At 48.3% G+C, this 20298-nt stretch overlaps 1 protein-coding gene across 1 annotated transcript in view; it reads left to right on the plus strand.

Moving 5' to 3' along the window:
* The window catches only part of LOC144110270 (uncharacterized), a 492558-nt gene that overhangs the window by 154393 nt on the left and 317867 nt on the right, over positions 1 to 20298 (plus strand). Inside the window, exon 7 of the mRNA XM_077643113.1 lies at positions 6241 to 6299. Coding sequence (XP_077499239.1) covers positions 6241 to 6299 — 59 coding nt within the window. The remainder of the gene's footprint in view (positions 1 to 6240; positions 6300 to 20298) is intronic.

The following is a 20298-nucleotide window of genomic DNA, read 5'->3' on the forward strand; positions in this document are numbered from 1 at the left end:
ACAATCTCAAGAAGATTGCTCGGAGAATGAATATCAACGTGGTGCTTCCAGCAGCCCACAAACTAACCAGGCTCTCATTCCCCTTGTTATTTTTGCTGTGATTCTGCATATATAAGGCACCTTCACTCAAATAAACTCAGTTGATAGTTTGCGCTCTTTACGCCTTCTTGGCTTTTTGCTGTGTTTGTCTCTTGAATGCGCAACGCGGTTTTTCAAAGCAATGCACCAACTAGCCCAAGAAGAAGTTCTTCTAAACTACCTGGCGAACCCATCGGGTGGACAAGATTCAGGCTGCAGGATACGGCATGCCAACAGGTATGTTGAGTGTACTGCAGGCATCATTTATAAGACACCACTGACATGCGGCCGTTTTTATGTCGGTCAGAGTGGGCGATGCGTTCAGTTCAGTTCAGTTAATTTCCTGAAGGACCCCTATTCGGGGGTATTAATTAAGAGGTTTGACTACGGATATAACATGAGGTTCTAATCTAGCACCAGCTGCGTGAACGCTTGGTGGAATCTCGATGGACAGGTAATGGCTGCGACTTGGTGGGCAAGGCCGTTCCAGTCAGATGCTTCTCGGGCAAAAAACGAGGCCGAGAATGCAGTAGTACGGGAGCGTGGACGTACAGCTTCAAGCGGATGACCAGTGCGCTGAGATATGTGCATGCGGCCTACGATGCAGGGTGCTTCGTGCAATGAACTGCTGAAGAATTTATGAAAAAGGCAGATCCTAGCAATGCGCCGGTGATGGGAAAGAAGTGACAGGTTAATTTCAGCTATCAAAGACGATACACTGATATAGTATGAGTATGCGGAATGAATGAATCTACCAACACGATTTTGAATGCGTTCGAGGTTAGCCTTGAGATATTTTTGATGGGGATCCCTGATGGCGGATGCATATTCGAGTTTATGTCTTATCAGTGACTTATATACTAGTAGTTTCAAGTCTTTTGGGGCATGACGCATGTGGCGTTTGAGGAAACCTAGTTTTTGGTTGGCCGATAAAATGATGTTGGAAATGTGTGCATTCCAGGATAGGTTAGTTGATAGTGTGATGCCTAGGTATTTAAATGTTAGCACAGATTCTATTGGTAAGTTGTCTATTGTGTAAGTAGAACGAAGAGGCCTGTCCTCGGGTGAATGACATGAGCTTACATTTATTAGGGTTAAGAGTCATTAACATTGAGTAAAGCTGAGATTTGGGTGAGTTGGTAAGCATTCACGGTGGGTGAACAGCGCAACATGTTGTGCCTTGCCTTTGTCCTGCCTTTGTTGCGCTGTTCACCCACCATGAGTCATTAACCACTTACCGCACCATTCTTGTTCACTGTCAGTCTAATGAGCGTTTTGGTCTTGGATGTTAGTTACTGTACGATAAATGACGCAGTCGTCAGCAAACAAGCGGATTGAGGAAGCCACAGGCAAGGGTAAATTGTTAATGTACATTAAGAAAAGAAGAGGACCCAGGACTGATCCTTGCGGGACACCTGAGGTTACGGGTAGGGGGCTACACGACTAGCTGTTTGAGCACAGATTGAGTACGATTAGTTAGAAACTGTCCAAACTATCTTAAAACATGAGGGTGTAAATTTAGGAGGGAAAGTTTTAGCAGCAAGTGTTGGTGGTATACCTTATCGAATGCTTTAGCTGTAATCTAAATATACAGTGTCAGTCTGGATGTCACAGCCAAGATTTGCATGCAGGTCATCTACAAAAAGTGCGAACTGTGTTTCATATGAAAATCCTTTCCTAAGTCTATGTTGTGAATGGTGAAAGAAGTTGCCAGTGTCTAAGAAGTTCATGATTTGTGAATATATGACATATTCCGTGATCTTGCACGGCACGCTTTTTAGTGAGATAGGACGATAATTCAAAAGGGAATTTTTATTACGTGATTTGTAGACGCGAACGACCTTTCCCACCTTCCAGTGGTAAGGCAAAATATCTGCAGACAATGACAGCGAAATTATGAGGCACAAAATTTTGCAGAGGTATGTTTGATATTCTTTAGCACTTTCGAGTTGATTTCGTCGATGCCGGCTGATGATGAGAGTTTAATATTTTGAATTTGGGAAACGTTACCGTCAACACAGAACGCTATGGCCGGCATGTTATTCGTTATGTTTCTGGGAAGGGTAGACGCAGAAAGTATGCTGGTATCCTTCGTAAATACAGATTAAAATGCGTGATTGAACATGGCAGCGCTGTCAGCATCCGCGATTATCTCATCACATTCGTTAGTGAGAATAACTTCACGGGGCTGTTGGGGGTGTATTATTTTCCAAAATTTTTCCGGGCTGTGACGTAGGATGTTAGGCAAATCATTTCGAAAAAAAAAGGGCTTTGCGTCACGGATGGCTGCTAGATAAGCTTTTTGGGCTGCGTAGTATTTATTTCATTCTGAACTGCTCGACCTGTGCTTGGCAGCGCAGAAAAGTCTTTTCTTATTTTCTATTCTTTTTATGGACCTTGTGAACCATGGTTTGTGGCGATTTTCACGAAAAGTGGTTTTCGGAATGAATTTGCTTGTTAGTTCGTGTACGTTGTTTTTAAAGATAAGCCAGTTGTCTTCAGGAGATCTGTTATGAATTGATGCTTCAAAGGATGAAAGAAAGGCAGTTAGTTCATTATCTATGGCCTCATAGTTCGCTTTGCCGTACAGAGCGATAGTTTTTTGTGAATGACACGTGGTGTTGGGGCAAAGGAAAATGTGGCATGGATTACCTTGTGATCGCTGATCTCAGGTAGGAAACAAATAGACGTTAGGCTTTCCGGTTGGTTTGTTAGTATCAGGTCGAGAATACTGGCGGAGCTTTTTTCTACTTGTGTCGGCTCCGTAATGGGTTGCGTGAGGCTAAAATTAAGGCACACGTCAAGAAAATAATTTGATTCAGTCTTAGCAGCCGTTTGGGTACACTAATCAACGTTTGGAAAGTTGAAGTCACCGAATAATGGAATATGTGCGTTAGGGTGTGGTGTAGCAGCGTCACACAGTATTTGATTTCATTTTGTGCAGAAATCGGGGTTACTGTTTGGAGGGTGGTAGGAGACGCCAAGAAATGCTGTTTGAGGCGAGGCCCGAATGAGAAGCCAAAGAATTTCCAGACCTGAGGCAAGATTAATTGGCGTACATGACCACTGTTGTCCTATTAAAACCCCCCAGCTCGTGTTTATCTTTGCGATAAATGTCAAAACTGGGAAAGTCTGTCGCTAACGTCGTTGGTCGACCAAGTTTCTGTTAGGATGAGCAGGTTACTATCGGATGATGACACGAGGTTGAATACGGTGTTTTGGAAGAAACCTACGAATGGTAGTAAAGATAATGGAAAATGGAAGCTTGTGCTGAGGCGTTGGATGGGAACAGTTTCTTACTCTGGTATCACGAGATGATGGCTACGAGATTTCTTTTACTGTTTCTGATGATGCATCGTAGTAATAGCGCTTGGGGCCAATGAAGAGGGTTTTGAAGGGAAGGGTGAAAGCTACTTTTTTGTCTTTTGCAAACACAAGAAGGTGCTTGCGAGCAGTTCTAACAGGCCGCGAAAAATCTTCACCGATACTAATATCGGTGCCCTTCAACTTGCGACCATTAGCGAAGATAAGCTTTTTGGTTTTGTAGTATGTGAGCTTTACGATGATTGGACGGTCTGTGCTGCCAGAGTGGCGACCGATGCGATGAGCGTGTTCGATTTCTTTTGTGTCTAAATTTATGTTTAAAAGGCTATTGTATTGATCAATGATTAGTTGTTCCGATTGTGCAGAGGTTTCAGATGGGTGTGTATCACGTATGCCGTAAATATTACGTTGTTTTGTCGGGATCGGTTTTCTAAATCATAAACACTGTTTTCTAAACTGCATATGAGCTGGGTGGTTTCAGCTGTATCACCTTTGACGCGGTGAATTTCTGTTTGCAGAGCCATTAGGTTTTTGTACTATCTACTTGAGCCATCCTTTGGCTCAGATCAGGTAGTTTCTTATCTGTAGCCACGAGCTGGTGCTTCAAATCTTGCATCTCCGCAATTAGACGGAGCGAGAACACGACGCAGGCGCCTGTGTTGTGTTAGCGCTCCGTCCTGTGTTAGCGCTGTTCCCAGCATGGTCCAGAGAAGAGTATTCGGCCTGTGCTCAACCCACCGCATATCGTGTATGACCTCTGCTACATCCTTAGCCCTCCCGCAACGCTGGTAGCTTTACTGGAACCGCTGCGGTTGTCTCTGCACATTGTCTTGCAGTCATTTTAGACATAATCGTTTAAGGCGTTTCGCGCCATTTTGTTGAGACCGCGCGCTCTGCCTAAGCACGCGCCACCGGCTGTGTGCACGGAATTATTTTATTATTTTATAATTTTTAATATTTCTTATATGTATTAATGACATCATTGCTATCCCTGGAACTACTAATTTATTGCTCTATGCCGATGACACTAGTGCATTTTATGCCTCACGAAACTTAACCGCTCTAATGTCAGTGGCAAACAAATGGCTTGAAGATCTGTCGGAATGGCTTTGCGCCAACCAGGTGATGTTAAATGTTAATAAAACGATATATGTGATTTTATCAGCTGTCAATAAAGCTATAATTAATTCTATCACTCTTTCGTTCCAATCTAGCTCAATAGAACGTGTTTCTGTGCATAAATATTTAGGTGCGCTGTTTCACGAAAACCTCCGTTGGTGTTACCATGTAGACCTTGTAACCAGCAAAACTGCCGGATACATTGGTGTACTAAATAAGTTACGCCCCGTTCTCTCAATACAGTTGAGAAAGCAACTATATTTTTCCACGGTCCTGTCTCGCGTGCAGTACGGTTTGTTGGTATGGGGAGCGGCTACGAAAACAATCATGGAAAATATTTACATTCTACAAAACGAAGACCTTCGTTTTATATACAGTCTGTCTAGGTATGACTGTTTCAGCATACTTTAAAAGAAGTCAGGTATTAAGTTTAACAGCACCCTGTAATCAATGACTGTCCTAATTTATATACATACAATGCACAACTGATTGTAATGCGTTTTTAAACACGTTTACTAATACAGACCAGCAATATGGTTTAAGAAAAGTCAACTTCCTAAAACCTCGTTTAAGAACCGGTTACGGTGAGCAGTTAATTCACTGGCAAATCCTGAACCTTTTGGACTTCTACCCTCGCATATTTGATCTTCTTGAACAATCATCATTCTTGTCATCCTTCAGGAAAAACTAAACGATACTTTGTGGAACATACGTGATCATTTTTGCCCTATTTCTGCTGTGTTCTCGTATGCTCTGATCTTCTAAGTGTTCATTTGATGTACGTAAAGGGCTGTATTTTCTTCGGCGTTTGTATGTGCACTTTATCCGCGACCAGTGACCGACAGTCTTGTTTTGCTCCATTGCCCGCCAAGTTTTTTTGCACATGTAATCTGTGGTGTCGATGGCCCTGTCAGGTGACTTGTACGTCACCTTTAGCGTCGATCCCATGGCAAATTTGTATTTGCTATAAATTTCACTCACTGTGGCAAACAACACACTTATATGTAGCACATAAGAGTCAGTTGGAGATAGTAACTTGTGGCGCACCATTCCAACCAATTGCTTGAAAGGGTTGTGCTGCGTGTTTTAAGGGTAATTTTTGCAATTACGGTCCACCTACTGAGTAGTAGTAGTAGTAGTAGTAGTAAAGACTTTTATTCGACCATAATTTATAGGCCGAGCATGTCGACCGCCTGGGCGACCAGAAGCCGCTGTTCTTCTTCCCCTTCAGCGCCAAGCCAGTCGAGCCAGGTACCTACTGAGTAGATACATAGGTGTACACAGACTGAGAGTGTAGAGAAAATGCACCACACCTTTCCTGCCATGCATTGCAGGCAATGAGGTAGGCTACGCATTTTAACTTGCACTTTCAGTATAGTTATCTTTTTTGCTTAAAATATCCGCTTCATGTTATTGCTCTGCTCCTGTTTATGAACGTAGTTGCATGGTGTAGAGTTATTCTCAGTATGTCTGATGTTGCATTGTTGTGCGTTTGTTCTCATGGTGTGATTCATTCTTGCAGTATGCGAAACCTTGCGGTTGATGGGCATCCTTTTTCTTCTATTTAGATTTCTTTTTTTAAGTGGAAACTAATTTTCAATGAATGCGTTGCACCTGTTCCTGTGTGAGCGGTGCTTAGTTCCCTGTCAAGCGACCTTTAGCCCCTTTACCTAGAGAGTTGCAACTCTGAACCTGAGACAGAAATAATGGGATCTGCAGGTGGCCGCCCGAGGGTGCATGCAGATCATCGATGTGAGCGAGGCGCAACAACTGATAAGGTGAGATTCAATGAATTCAGATTCCTCACGCTATGTTGCAGACACCTTGTCCAGAATAATGAAAGTGTAATCTTGCTTTTTAATTGATTCTCTCTGCTATCCATTCATATAGCAGAACAATATCCGAGTGAATGAAAAAAAAAAGAAAACCTGTTCCCCGCTAGGTGCCTTTCACTGGGATGTGGGATTCACCACTCTGCCTTGTTTGGCCCAGCGCGAACAGCATAAGCAATATTCGGATGTGTACGCCAGATGCATAGCATCTTCTGCAGGCACAAGCAGTAGAGCGTGGCGCATTCCGAAGGGTCCGCGGCTCTGCTAGATGGCTCCTCACCATTCGTTGGGGACCGCCCTCGCACAAGTAGGAGGGTAATTTACACTGCAAACTAGCTGCTCACACAGTGGGCAATTTCAAGGAAATGTTCTGGGAGTGAACGAAGCTCGCTGATTTCACTGCAACGGCACATGGGGCCTGTAGAAACAGAGCAGGACAACAGAGAAGATAGATGCCACGACCACTCCAAATTTCCAGAGTGAAATATATTCGTTAAATCAAATCCAATCCGAGGAGATAGGAAACAACGAACAAAATTGCAAAGTGATGCAGGTAATTTCCAATCTGAGTCAGGAGGAGTCGATTGAGAGCAAAGATCCTTTAGGATAACGTGTGCATGCATTCTTGACCTCAGAATTGCACGGTCTCTGAGCTCCCGCAAGAATGGTTTGAGCCTGCTGGAGTGATGCTAGCGTCACTTTTAAATTTCCATGTTAGAAAGCAGTGTGGATTGGTCTAGCCGACAGTTTGACCACCTGGTCATTGCTGATCAAGTTCACTGACCGTGGTCAAAAAAAATTACGTTTCGGGTCCAACCGGTAGCCTCAATGTGGTCAAGGCGCTCCTGAAACATCAAATGTTTTTGATCATGGCCAGTGAACTTGATCGGTATAGATTGGCTTAATGCCTGAAAGGTTCATAAACGCTGCTTTCTGCAAACATAGTTCAGTGTTGAGCCCCTGCCCCCCCTCCCCCCCCCGCCCCCCCAATGGCCTGCCTGTGTTTACAGTGCCCAGAAGCTAAGCCTGAGGACGGGGGTTCATTCGTGACCACTGCCGCCACGCTTTGATGGAGACAAAACTTAAAAGGCACCCGTGTGCTGTGAGATATCAGTGCATGTTCAGGTCATCATTATCACCGTCAGCCTGACTACGCCAACTGCAGGTCGCCAGGTGTAAAAATTAGTCCGGTATCCTCCAATGTGCCACCACCACCAGTTTGGTTTTAAGAATTGTGCAGGCCCGGGCCTTTGCCGATTACCTCTGGCGCAGCGGCCAGTTTTTCTGTCCTTTGACGTAACACGCGAGGCGTGCAGTTGTAAGAAGCCTGCAATTGCTTCGAACACGCCTCTTAAACGCTCTCTGCGTAGTGGTAGTTATTAAAAATGGCGCGATAGCTGTACGCCTTATATTGAGTGGTAAAGTGTACCGTTCCTGTGACAGAAGCGAAAAATGTATACTATAGGACAGAGAGATAAATCATAAAAAAAGTGCGGCAATGTTCACGTTTTCTCTGGCAAAGTCTCATGACTTGCGCTTATTGGGTATGCGTACTGAATTATCCGTCTCTTTTTGCGTTTTCCCACAGTCTTCAGGAATATATCACAGTGAATTTTTGCATTAATAGGCTTCAGCTGAAAGAATGGATTTTCTTACCAGCGTCAAAGCACGATCACTCTTTTTCAACAAAATTTCTCGAAAGCTTCGTTACACACAGCTAGATCCTTGCACGATACTCTCGCGCCCATGGAAGCTTTCAGCACCAAAGCGACGCACGTTCGGAGCCCGAGCGTTCTCGCAGACCCTTTCGTAGCAGACGCTGGATTTTACCAAAAAGTAGAATGCTGTATAACGCACCGGCCTTGCATCGCCGAAACACTGTCATCATCAACCTGACTACGCCCGCTGCAAGGAAAAGACTTCTCCCATGTCTTTCCAATTAACCGTGTCCTTTGCAAGCTGCAGCCACAGTATTCCTGCAATTTACTTATTCTCATCCGCCCATTTAACTTTCTCCCGCCCCCTGCTACGCTTGCCTTCTCTTGGAGCCCACACTGTTATCCTAAGGGACCTGCAGCGCGTATCTTGCCTTCGCAATAGACCTGACGAAGCCCATTTCTTCCTCTTGATTTCGACTCGGACGTAATTAACCCACGTTTGTTCCCTCACCCACTCAGCCGCTTCGGGTCTCTTAACGTTACACCTATCATTTTTCTTTCCATTCCTCGCTGCTTTATCCTCAACTTAAGCTGAACCCTTTTTGTTAGCCTCTACGTTTCTGCCCATAGACTGCTGGTTAGATACAGCTGCCGTTTACTTTTCTCGTGAGGGATATCGGTAAACTGGCATTCATGACCTTAGATAAACTGCCATATGCGCTCCATCCAGTTCTTATTCTTGTAGTCATTTCCCTCTCATGACCCGGATCAGCGGTCACTACCTGCCCAAAGTAGACGTATTCCCTTAGCACTTCGAGCACCTCGTTACCAATTGTGAACCGCTGTTCCCTCGCGATACGGTTGAGTATTACTTTGGGTTAACGAATGTTATTTTTAGACCCAGCATTCTGCTCTGCCTGTCTAACCCATTGATCATGATTTGCAGTTCATCTCCTAAGTGACTCAGCAAGGCAATGTTATCAGCGAATCGCAGATTATTTAGGTATTCTTCATTAACTCTTATCTCCAACTGTTCCCAATTCAGGCCTCGGAATACCTCCGGCAAACGGGTGCTAGTGCCTCCCTGCCTGACATCATTCTTTATTGGAATTTTATTGCAGACTTTAATGAGGCCGGATTATGGTATCTGTGCAGTTCCTATTATCTCATCCAGTATTTTGACATAAGGCTCATCGACACCCTGATTACGCAATGCCTGCATGATTGCTGAGGTTTCCACTCAGTCAAATGCTTTCTCTTAATCAATCATGGCTATATAGAGATTATATTCTGTGCATTTCTCTATCACCTGGTCGTGTGTAAATGGTCTATTGTCGAGTAGCGTTTACGAAAGCCTGCTTGATCATTTGGTTTAGTGATATAAGGTTGTCCCGATTATATTGGTGATTACCTTAGAAAATGACATGCATGCAACGGACAGTAAGCTGATCGGTATGTATTTTTCCAAGTCCTTCACGTTTACTTTCGTATAAATTCAGATAATGGTAGTGTTTTAGAAGCTGCTCGTATGCTCGAAGCCATAACGCATTGCGTATAAGAAGTCGCAAGATTTTTTAAAGCACAGTCTCCCATCCATTTTTCAACAGGTCTACTTAATTTTACCTGATCCTCACCAGGTGCTTTTTTCCTTTCCATTGCTCCTAAGCTTTCTTCCTCTTTCATTACTGGCGGGATGTCCCACTTCTGTGCGCTACTGCCTCTTTCTTCAACTTACGATCTTATCCATATTTCTAATAACATTGCCCTCTTTATCTCTTAACCGATTCGTCTGGTTTTCTCTTCAGTGCGTTTAGGCTAACTCCGTTCTTTAGAGCATGCTCGATTCTCTACATTTTTCCTTATGTCGGCTACCTTGTGGTTATTTATCAACTTTGATAGCTCTACCACATCTTCCCGCAGAAGGGCGTCTGCTACATGCAGATGTTGGTGAGTGGCGACATCACGGGTTCTTGAGCATCCGCAAGGACATCCCCACAGGTGGATAATGCTGAGCAGTGCGTCACCACAGACCCGAGGAGCCGCGCTTAGCCATGCGTGGCATCGCCGTGTCCAGGGAAAGGAGGATCCTGGCGGTTAGGCCGAGGCCGAGCTTTTGGACCCTTGAAGAGGCTCTCAAACATCTTCCGAGGAGAGCATGTCAACTTGCTCAATCACTGCATTTTGTTGTGACGATAACCGGAGCCAAACAATTCACTTCTACACACAGCGGGGAATCCACAATCACGCGCGAAAGTTGGCGAGCCCTTTCCGGCGACTTTATCTTGCTGGCATCCTGCTTAGTCGCTCGCACCTGTGTAGGCAAGTTGAGAGACGGCTATTGGTTAGATTCTTTGAGCCGTCAGGCAGGTACCATGGCCGCGGCCAATAAGCATTTAGGGAAGGAAGCTCCACTCACGGTGGTGGGGCTGGCAGCGGAGCGCCGACCTTCTAGCGTGCAAAAAGTGATGGATGGAGAGGAAAGGGCGCGAAGACGTTGAAATTCAAAATTTAACTACAAATAATTCAGCTTCTGCAAAGCGCATTAAAAAAATTTACTGGACAATATTTGTGAAGCGCCATGCTTTTACATCCCAAACATAGCGCAACTTTATTAGAGCCCAATTCATAGCCCCTTTAAGGCCCCTCGGCGGAAACAGCACACCACCTTGGCCCCAGTTTCCTGTAGACGGCACCTCTGGCCTGACCAGTACGGGGGATGGTTTTTCAGCAGCGCAAGAGACAAAGTACGTGACAAGTGCACAGACACGGCCGTGTCTGTGCACTTGTCACGTCCTTTGGCCCCTGCGCTGCTGAAAAACCATGTCACACCAACTTTCCCAAGCTTCTACAGTATCAGCAGTACGGGGGAAATCGGCTGTCGCGTCTTCCTGTTCTACCCTTCATCTTTCACTTTGCTATCTTCTTTCTCACAACTCTCCTGTGTCCTATTCACTTCTTAGGTTTCATTTTTTTTACTGGCGGCGAGGGTTAACTTCGCGTGACCAACTATCCTGAGTTGCTTCATATTTGGTTATAGTTGAGGCGTACAGCTGGCATGGGTAGAACTTGCAAGTTTCTGTCCCATATTCTTGTCGGGCTCAGTGGTGGTTGGCTGAAACCGTGCCTGAAAAACAATTTTTTGCATGCTGCCCCCCCCCCCCTCGAAATATGATCGCTCTCTCAAAAGATGGTGGAATGAGGCACATAACTTTGTTCAAAAAGAAAAGTAACAATCCCCAAATACCATGTAATCTATAGCGCAGTAGAATATAAGCAAGTAAGAATACTCTCCCCTTTCCTTGTATCAAAGTGCATGACCCTGGGCACTGGCTGCAAGGTATCAAAATGGGCAGCGGCGAATTGTTGCTCTAACTGCGCGACAATGTCCAACACAAAACTTTCAGACCTCAAGGCCATAGGGGAAATGCCTGTCTCCGTGACTTCCCATCGATATTTGAACACTCTCCGAGGCATAATATTGATACGTGCCACTGTGGAAGAAGAAGAAAAAGCGCCTGCATCCGTGGAGAAAGAAGATGTTGCTCTCCTGCTCGTGCGCTCGGGCCACTTAGGGACCGCCACAGTTTTTACGTCTTGTCTCCAGAGGTTCTCCTTCGAATTGCTCGTAACATTTGGTGGAGGTGCTGAGTGATGCTTCCCGACTACCGCACTCCGCACAGCATCACAACGGACCTCACACCTGTCCACCAGCGACCCAGCCGCCGTATCCGCGGAGAGTCGCCTGAATTTGGGCCCCTTCCCCGCCTAAAAGAACGACGCAGCCTCGGCCACCGAGTCTAACTGACATGACCACTAACTACGGGTCCCCAGCGCCGACCCAGCCTAGCCCGGTGAGTCCAACTGCCATGGCCACTGACCCCCGGCTCCTGGCGCCGATCCTTTGCCACCCACCGCGAACACCGCCATCTTTTCACGGTGACGTTTTCGAAGAAGCTTAGGATTGGCTGGAGACCTTCGAGCGGGTCGCCCGCTATAACGGCTGGAGCGACGAGCGCAAGCTCCACAACGTATATTTGGTCTGCAACAATCTGCCCGAACATGGTTTGAATACCACGAGACTACCCTGCCCACTTAGGAGACGTTTTGCCATAATCTCCTGGCTACATTCCCCAACGCCGTCCGCCGGGAGAAGGCTGAAGCTGCTCTGCACTCCAGAAACCAGCGCACGAATGAAAGTGTGCGCATGTACATCGAGGACATGGGCCGTCTATTCAAGCGTGCCGATCCCAAACTGACTGAGAAGAAGCTTCGCCATCTAATGCGAGGGGTTAAGCAGGAACTCTTCGCAGGCCTCGTACGCAGCCCACCCCGCACTGTAGCGGAATTTCTCACCGAGGCGACCACCATGAAGACGACGCTCCAACAACGGGCCCGCCAGTACAATCGGGACATCAGCAGCATTGTGCCCGAAAACTTTTCGTCGTGCCTAGGCGGCAGTGCAGACACGTTGCGCAAACTGACTCGGTCAGTTGTCCGGGAGGAACTCCAACGGTTCCGTCTACCCCAGGTTGCGCCTGGGTCCCTGGCAGCGCTGACAGAAGTCATCAATGATGATGTGCGGCAGGTTGCGCAGGCGCGTCCTGTTCCCGAAGCGCCGCCCTAGTTCGATGCCCGACCAACATATGCATCCGTTGTACGTCGCTCGGCTGGCTACGCTCCCGCTTCTCCGACACCTGCCATGAGCAACAATGACACGTCACCAAACCGCACCTGGCTCCGCTGTTCCCTCGACGTCTGCTGTCAGTAGCACCACTCCATATTATGGAACTGCCCCTGCTACAGCTCAGCCACGTCCTCGGAAGTCAAATTTGTGGCGTACACCGGACTGTATGCCTCTGTGCTACCACTGTGTGGAGCCCGGTCATCTCTACCGAGCCTGTCCGTACCGCCAAGTGGGTCTTCGCAGTTTCCGTCCTGACGCACCTTGTCCTCAGAACAGTGAACGACCGCTTGAGATTGCGGAGCATCTCTGGGTGCGCCAGAACCGTGTTTACTCCGGAAGGCGCGAGTCCCGTTCGCCTTCGCCTCTCTGCTATCGTGCGTCCAGCCCCGGCCGCCAGAGTAGTTCCACCCGCCGTCGCTCGCCCAGTCCTCGTCGGGAAAACTAACACCAGCGACCTCTGCAGGCAAGGCCACTGATGTCGAGATGTCAAGATCCTGCATCGCGAAACCATCGAGCCGACAATGCCTGGACAGAGAGAGGCAGCGACAGTACCTGATACGCTGCATTCGATTTGCGGGTGACAATTGATGGCACTGAGGTTACCGCGCTGCTCGATACCATTGCTGATTATTTCATTATGAGCCGTGCCTTTGCTAGAGACCTTAAAAAAGTTCTCACACCGTGGACGGGGACCCCTATGCGCACCGTTGGTGGCCACTTAATTTTCCCTGTTGGCAAGTGCACGGCTAGGGTTGGAATTTTCGGTTTTACGTACGTTGGTGAATTTGTTGTGCTCTCTGAGTGTTCAAGAGACTTGATTTTGGTGGTCGACTTTCTGCAGGCGAACGGTGCTGTGATTGACTTTACGGACGCACGTGTCACGTTCTCGACCAAACAGGCCGTGGCCCGCTTTGACTCCCGAGGTCCTTGCCGGAACGCTCTGCGCATTGTCCAGAATGACGTCACGGTGCAGCCGCGGTGCAGTGTCCTGGTGCTCATGCGGAACGACCTATGCGGAACGACTACGAGGGCCTGGCAGATGGCCATACTCCACTGCTGCTTGAGCGGGGCCTTGTTGTTGCCCGAGGTCTCGCCCAACTACGTGACAGCCGTACCAACGTCCTCCTGACCAACTTTTCCAACGAATATCAGCACCTCGTCAGAGGCACGGCTATTGCCTTCCTACATGACATTGCTGAGGTCCCAGGTTTGTGCACCGTGGTAGGACCCACTCCAGGGAATGCTGGCCCACACCACGCTCTTCAGTCAGTCAAAATAAATCCGGTCTTGCCATCTGTTCAGAAGGGTCTTCTGTCGGACCTTTTGGCAGACTTTGCGGACTGTTTCGCTACGTGTACGAAGGTCGGCCGCACTCCACTCGCCAAGCACTGTATCATCACTGATGCGACTACGCGAACCGTCTGCCAGCGCCCCTACCGTGTTTCGCCGATGGGGCGAGAAGCCATTCAAAATCAAGTTGCCGAAATGCTTGCGGACGATGCCATTCAGCCGTCCATTAGTACATGGGCATCACCTGTGGTTCTTGTCAAAAAAAGGGCAACACTGCGTTTCTGTGTTGACTATCGAAAACCTAATAACGTGACCAAAAAGGATGTTTACCCACTTCCCATGATAGACGACGCGCTCGACCGATGGCGAACGCCCGATACTTCTCGTCCTTAGATCTTAAAAGTGGGTACTGGCAGGTGGAAGTGGACGAAAGAGACCGGGAGAAGACAGCTTTCGTGACGCCCGATGGCCTCTATGAGCTTAAGGTGCTCCCATTTGGTCTGTGCTCAGCCCCGGCAACGTTCCAACGCATGATGGACACCGTTCTCTCCGGCTTGAAGTGGCAGTCCTGCCTGGTATACCTGGACGATGTCGTTATATTTTCGACCACGTTTGACCAACACTTGGAGCGGTTGCGCATTGCGCTACAAGCACTCAAATCCGCACCACTCACCATCAAAGGCGAGAAATGCAATTTTGGCTTTGAAGAACTTTGCTTCCTTGGTCACGTTGTCAGCGCACAAGGTGTTCGCCCGGACCCTGTCAAGACCGCTGCCATCTCAGGTTTTCCACTCCAAAGTGACAAGAAGGCCGTTCGCCGGTCTTTGGGTCTGTGCTCGTATTATCGGCGCTTTGGTCAAGATTTCGCGCGAATTGCCGAACCGTTTAACTCACTGACTCCAGACGACACGCCCTTCCTGTGGGGAAGCGACCAAGAGGCTGCATTTGTCGAGCTTCACAACCGTCTACAACGTACACCGATACTCGCCCATTTCGATGAACACGCTGCCACGGACATCCACACTGATGCCAGCAATGTCGACCTTGGTGCGGTACTGATACAGTGGCAAGACGGTGCAGAACGGGTCATCAGTTATGCCAGCCAAACACTTACGCGCGCGCCGAGACCAATTATTATACGACGGAGAAAGAGTGCCTTGCAGTGATATGGGCTATCAGCAAGTTCCGGTCGTACCTCTAAGGGCGACCCTTCCATGTGGTAAGCGACCAGCACTCCTTATGCTGGCTGGAGAGCCTCAAAGACCCTTCAGGACGCTTGGCTAGATGTAGCTTACGCTTGCGAGAATACGACTTAACAGTCGTCTACAAGTCGGGCCGTAAGCATCAGGATGCGGATTGTTTGTCGCGTGCGCCTATCGCAATCGGTCCCAAGGAACACGCCGATGATTTTACTTTCCTGGGCGCTATTAGTACCACCCATATGGCACAGTTTCAGCGGGCAGACTCAGAGTTCGCGCCGCTCATCGATTACCTCGAAGGCGTCGACGCTCGCATCCCGCATGTTTTTCGTCGCGGGCTCCACACCTTCACTCTACAATCTGGTGTTCTCTACAAGTGCAACTTTTCCAGCAACAGAGAAGCGTTCCTGCTTGTCGTACCATCACAGCTGCGGCCAGAGATTTTGAGTGCCTGTCATAATGCACCCTCCGCCTGCCATCTCGGAGTAAGTCGTACACTCGGGCGCATTAAGCAGAAGTATTATTGGCCCAGGTTACTCCCATCAGTGCGGGCGTACGTAAAAACATGCCGCGACTGCCAACGTCGTAAGCCTCCTCCGTTAAAACCAGCCGGATTTCTTCACCCCGTCGAACCACTGAATACCCCTTTTCACCAAGTGGACATGGACCTCCTTGGCCCTTTTCCGAAGTCTGCATCTGGAAAGCGTTGGATCGTCGTGGCCACCGACTACCTGACACGGTACGCTGAGACCACGTCTCTTGTCAAAGGCACTGCTGCTGAAGTGGCGCAGTTCTTCGTACACAACATTGGCCTGCGTCATGGAGCCCCAGCCGTTGTTGTTATTGACCGGGGAACCGCTTTCACTGCCCGCTTAACCCAGTCCGTGATGACTCTGACGCACACCAGCAATCGACGTGCTACTGCCTATCACCCACAGACAAACGGATTGGTAGAGTGACTCAACCGCACCCTAGCCGACATGCTTTCTGTGTATGTTGACGTCGAGCATCGAACTTGGGGTACCATTCTTCCGTACGTAACGTTTGCCTACAACACCGCCCCGCAGGAGACAACACGACTGACCCCTTTCAGCTTGTCTTCGGTCGGCAAGTGACCACTCCGTTGGATGCTATGTTGCCCGTTGACCTCTACTGCGACTCTGACGCTGACCTCGACGTAGACACCTTCGTTCAGTGTGCTGAGGAAGCGTGGCAATTGGCACGCCTGCGAATTAACCGCCAACAGGAGACTGACGCCGCTAGGTACAACTTCAGACGCCGCTTCGTCAGTTACGCGCCTGGCGACTTGGTGTGGGTGTGGACACCTGTTCGTTGCCGCGGCCTTTCTGAAAAGTTGCTGCGCAGATACTTCGGCCCTTACGAAGTAGTGCGCCGTGTCAGTGATGCGACGTATGCAGTTACTCCCGTCCAAGCGGCTTGCTCATCGCGCCGGTCGCACCGTACTGAATTCGTGCACATTGTTCGCATGAAGCCTTACCACAACAGACTTCCTGACTGAACAGCGGTTCACTGCAGCTGTATTTTGCTGATGTTTCCCTCCTAGCCGCATCGTGGCGATGCTGCAGAAGAGGGGGCAGTGATACGTGCCACTGTGGAAGAAGAAAAAGCGCCTGCATCCGTGGAGAAAGATTTTGCTCTCCCGCTCGCGCACTCGGACCACTTAGGGAGTGCCACAGTTTATGCGTCTCGTCTCCAGAGGTTCTCCTTCGAATTGCTCGTAACAATATCTTAAATTGATTTTGTTCACATCACCGAAAAAGAAATGCTCGAAGGGCGCAGCGACCAAGACATCATAGATTTTCACCGAATCAAGATCCGGAAGGACAATAAGGAAATAGACAACGCTGTATCCTTACGTTCAACACCAGAACATTGCTGGGAATAACAGCGCCTGGAGGAGGGACAAAGAAAGAAGACAACAGGACCGGCACTGACTATCAACTGAATGTTATTTAGAAAAAAATGCGCAAAATATACTCCTTTGAGAACCAGGAGCGCGTGCGCAACACCAAAAGCCATAGTGATACATAAATTACTTGAATCATTTTAATGAAACTAGGATCCTGTACAAATACAAAGATAAACTAACAATGGAAATCAGAGATGCGTTTCATATTCATAAAACCATTGACTCGTGTGTGAGCGTTCCCTCTGTAATAGTTCATGACTGTGAACTAATTTATCTTGATTCAAGTGATTGATGTATCACTATGGATTTTGGTGTTGCGCACGTGCTCTTGGTTGTCAAAGGATAATATTATTGCGTTTTTTTCTAATAAACCTTCAGTTGGTGTCCTTGCCTTGTAGACAGTCAGCGCCAGTCCTGTTGTCTTCTCTCTTTCTCGTCTCAGCGCTGTTATTCCCAGCAGTATGTACCAACTAGCTCAACTCTCCATTTTATTGGACCAGAACATTGCCCAACGCAATCGAAGGGGGAATTTTGAAAGTTAATGTAAGACAATACATACCCAAGCCTCGCAGATGTTTCAATTGTCAAAGGTTTGGCCATGGCTCACACAGTTGCCGCGGTCGCAAAACTTGCGCAAAATGTGCTTCGAAGGATCACCATTCTGATGAATGTGACGCAGCCTCGCGGTACGCAAACTAAGATGGAGAACACGCTGCATATTCCAGGGCGTGTTCGTCCTAGAAGAAAGAAAATGGCTGTGGTTTATTTCTGGTTAAGCCTGGAGGGACACAATAGCTACAGCTGTTCGAGTGGAACTGGCTAGGGTCGAATTGCAAAGTCAGTCTTTTGCCGCTGCGTTTCGCTGGGCGTTCCTTCATCTTTGTCCTTGGACGTGGATGCACTCTCTCCCCCTCTGCACTCTTCCCCCACTCGGCACCACCGGCAGCAGCCACGGCGCCGCCACGCTGAAGGCTCGAAATGCTGGCGTAATGAAGGCGCGCGGCGCACACACCAGCTGCGTTCTCTGATGTCACCCCGCGCATGCGAACAACTGACGAGGCAGGCGGCGACTGCTCCGCCGTCGGGGCAGCGCGTGGCGTGCACACCAGCTGCGGGCTATGACGTCAATCCGCACATGCGCACAGCTGGCGGAGCGGTGGTGCCACAGCTCAGCGCGCAGCCACGCTGACTTCGCGAAGTGGCTGACGTGGTATAGCTACCGCTACAAAAAAAAAAGATAACCATCAACACCATGATGGTACAGTCATGTCCGTACCGATTCCACGCCCGAACTGCTGAGTGAAGTTCCGTGCCTTTTGTATTCTTAACAGCACTTGTTTCTGGACTAGTTGGCGCGTTGCCTTGTCCACCTTTCTTGTGAATGTCTCTTACTTTGCGCTAACGTTTGTACATAGAACTCTTTAGCAGACTGGATTATCCGTACAACGGTAGTTGCGTGGAAGCGGGCAGCGGCCAAATTCAGCGTTGAATCACACTTCCTGATCCCTATCGTCGCGGTCAAAGTTGGCGGTTTTTTATGGCGAGCAGATGAACGACGATTGCCCACCCGCGACCAGTGTGCAGATAGGCCGTTATGTCGATTCTCCAGGAAAGGTTGGCTTGCAGTTGAACAAAGCAAGGCCTGCAGTAAGATGATAGCGTGCGTGAATGGTACAGCCATGTCCGTACCGGTTCCACGGCCCCTGCACTGTATGACTATGTAGGCGGTTTCGGCGTGGACTAGATAATCTTGGTCCTATAACGGAGGAACTAGTTATATCGGAAGAAAGAATGGTATCTTTGGATAGAGCATCGAATGAGGATGTGCAAGTGACAAAATGGTTAAGGTGAGTTAATTAGGTAATTAATCAGAGCCAGAAATGTCCAAAAAGTAGGCGGGGCTGGAGCACAAGTGGCGCAAAATTTGAAAACACCGGGATTGGGCGGAGGTAAAGCGTGGCGCCAAATTTGAAGAAACGGAAGTGTGGACGGAGAGAAGCGTGGCGCCAATTTCGAAAACTCAAAATGGGCAGTTTAAGCAAAGTTAATTTAGGCAAAGAGGGGAGAGGAGGCATCAGTGCTTACACATTCCTCCAATGCGGGTGCCGCAGTGATCTCATAATTTTTTTATATTTGCATCCTTGATTTTGAATTTTTTATTTCTCTGTCCTTTTTCCCTGCCTGTTCCTTAGTTTTATTCTACCTGTTTCGCGTTGCGAGCTGAAAGGGCCGTACGCTCCGACTTGACCCATGCTGCCGGGAACTGCCCCACGAGCCGATATATGTACTGTGAATGGGACCAATAAAGAATGTATTATTTTTAATAGAACGAGAAATTTTTGAAGCCTTGTGTATAGATAAAGATGAAATTGTGTCAGCCCTTCACCTGTCAGTATGTCTAAAAAGAGATATCGTACCTTAAGCGTGGCACCACTACCGCGCCTGTGTGATTCTCAGCACCTTGAGATGACTAATATTGCATGTTTTTTTTTCTCCAATAAACGGCAGTTGAAAAACGTCTCTTGAGTTCATGCGTTGCTTGGTCACTTGTGTCCTAATAAGTGCCAGCAAATAATATTTCGGACATACCGTGCGTCAGGCTCCATCCGGCGGCTAATTTGACTGTACAATCGTGTAGTTGACGCGGATCGCTTTCTCTTCAGCTGGCTATTGCGCAACTCGTCTTGTGGTGGTCAGCTAGATTTCTGGGATGAGTTCGTGTATCCATGTGGAAGCCTAAACAGAGGGAAGACTCCAGTCGTTCCGACTGCACAGTTCTCAACAGTATTGCTAGAATAAGCAGCCACCGATGAGTGGTTATGGTGCTCGAACCCGAACGATGAGGGTTCGATCCGGGCCGCGGCGGTCGCATTTCAACAGAGGCGAAATGATGATGATGATGGATTTTTATGGCGCAAGGGCATCTATGGCCAAAGAGCGCCATGGCACAAGGTATTTTTCAAATTCTCAAGGGGTCGAAGACCCATTTCCCAAGCATTTCACCCTAAATAAGCCGAGCACCAGACCAGGGGAAAGCTTGTACCCATTGTATCACCGGTGGGTACCCGGCGGCACTGGGGATCGAACCCCGCACCTCCCGCATGCGAAGCGGATGCTCAACCACTTGGCCACCGCTGCGGTAGAGGCGAAATGCTTGAGCTCCGTTTACTGTGCGTTTACAGTG

This window comes from Amblyomma americanum, chromosome 11, assembly GCF_052857255.1.
Source record: "Amblyomma americanum isolate KBUSLIRL-KWMA chromosome 11, ASM5285725v1, whole genome shotgun sequence".
Taxonomy (NCBI): Eukaryota; Metazoa; Arthropoda; class Arachnida; order Ixodida; family Ixodidae; genus Amblyomma; species Amblyomma americanum.